This window comes from Ptychodera flava, unplaced genomic scaffold (genome assembly GCF_041260155.1).
Source record: "Ptychodera flava strain L36383 unplaced genomic scaffold, AS_Pfla_20210202 Scaffold_47__1_contigs__length_1083325_pilon, whole genome shotgun sequence".
NCBI lineage: Eukaryota > Metazoa > Hemichordata > Enteropneusta > Ptychoderidae > Ptychodera > Ptychodera flava.
In genome coordinates, this window is record NW_027248369.1 from 577042 (window position 1) to 578958 (window position 1917).

General features: G+C 37.4%; 1 protein-coding gene across 1 annotated transcript; it reads right to left on the minus strand.

Moving 5' to 3' along the window:
- Positions 1-350: 350 nt before the first annotated feature.
- Positions 351-1642, minus strand: LOC139128277 (uncharacterized). Its single transcript, XM_070694082.1, has 2 exons — positions 1322-1642; positions 351-407 (listed from the first exon to the last, which is right to left on the minus strand). Exons 1-2 carry the CDS (start codon positions 1640-1642, stop codon positions 351-353), a joined length of 378 nt encoding a protein of 125 aa, XP_070550183.1.
- Positions 1643-1917: the final 275 nt, after the last annotated feature.

Genomic DNA, 1917 nt, shown 5'->3' on the forward strand with positions numbered 1-1917 from the left:
CATTTCTTTATTAATATGTCTCTGATACCATTGAAATCTATCCTCTGTTCTCCATCAAAGGAATCTTCCATAACGAAAATTTTTCCCGCCGAATCTGTTATCTCTGATCGTACATAGTGTATAAGTAATTCTGAGTGTCTAGCCCCCTATTTAAATGAGTTTAAGTATATCGGCCAATTGGCTTATCTTATATTCATTCACGACTAGCTCCATCGTAACTGTCCTTATATATACTATACCATTTTTTTTTTCAAAAAAAAAAATATTCTATGATAGGTCATCAAAATCCACTATAATATTTTTGTCAGCATTTATTTGTTTATATATCTCACCTAATCTTTCTAAGTCGACTAGTTCTTCCACGTCTTGAATTTCTGGTTTATAAGGCGTGACACAAAATAACCTCTCTATAGTGAAAGAAAGATTACGCTTAAATAAGCGCGGTTTAAATGCTAAGAATTCTATCTTACTACCTTTTCGGATATTACGAGGTACAATAGCAGGATTTTCTCTGGCTGGCAATCGGCTCACTGCTTTAAAACCACAGTCGATTTCTTGAACTATATCAATACATGTAGCGAAATCGTGAATTCCTCTTTTAAACCGAAATTTAAAATACTTTGTCTGTGTGTCGCTCCCTCGCTTCTGATATACTTTAGATGGATTGTAAAATGTTATCGGAACATTTTTGGAGTGAGAGGCCAGGCTTGCAGCGAAACTTTTAGCAGTGCTTGCATCGAAACTTTCACCTAAGGTACATGATACTATTAAATCGGTAAACTTTTGAAGACTCAGTCGCCAACACACACACATTTCATCGCATGTAGCAGGATCTTTTGAACCATATTTAGGCCCGATGTGGAAAATTAATTCTACCTCACTGTCTACATATATAATAGGATCTACATATTCACCAAATACTAATTTGCCGCCTCCATCACTGATTTGAATGTTTTCTCCACTTTCAAGTATTTTTATTGCGTCTGAAATAGAAAGGATTGCCATTGTCTTATCATAATATATCTTTACGAAACATAATTTTAAAAAATTTTCTACTTTCAAGAAATTAAAGCTTGCTTCATGGTACTTATTGAATAACTTTCGTAATTACTTACTTTAGTACTTGCGTTAGTACTTACCAAGTACCAGCCAGAGGAACTAGTACTACATAGCCCTACGGAACGGTTCTGAAGAGTACTTACGAAGTTCTAATAACATTTTCCTCTGGCTCCCAGCTATTGAAACTTTCTGGATAGCGGCGCCATTTTATCTGATAATATTTCTTTCCCCTAATTGTTTTCGTCTTCAAAATTCGATCTACTCTGTACAGCTCGTCAGCACCAGCAGCACTCTGCAGTTCATCGGTATAGAAAGTGCTGAGTATTTCCTCTCCATTCAAATCTTTTATCTTATAAACAGGCGGAGTACCCAGTCCAGCTGCGTACACCACTTTTGAAACTATGAACACCTCCTCTGTCCAATTTGGTAAATATCCTTTCCTGAAAGTGGTCTTGTATTTTGTAATTCGGACCCTTTCTCCCGGCTTGAATTCAGGGGTAGCTCCCGCGGCTGCCAACTCAGGACCGTAGAGTGTATAAAATGCCTGCCAATCGTTGTCCTCTGTTACGTCGACGGGTTTCATTTTGATACTCCGTGTACAGTATTGTTGTAATTGTCGAGAAGTTGTGGTAGAATATCGAGCATAAACGTGTCTGTCTGTATGTGAAGTATATCCATATCATAGTTTCAAGATTCCGATTAAACGTTCAACGACACTAGCTTTTTTGTCACTGTAGGTGTGAAACCAGTGAATACCTGACTCCTCCAACCATTTCTGCATTTTTCGGTTAGTAAATTCCCGCCCCTCATCTGTCTGAAGTTTGTCGGGTTGCCTTTGTGATTTCTTAATTATGTCTT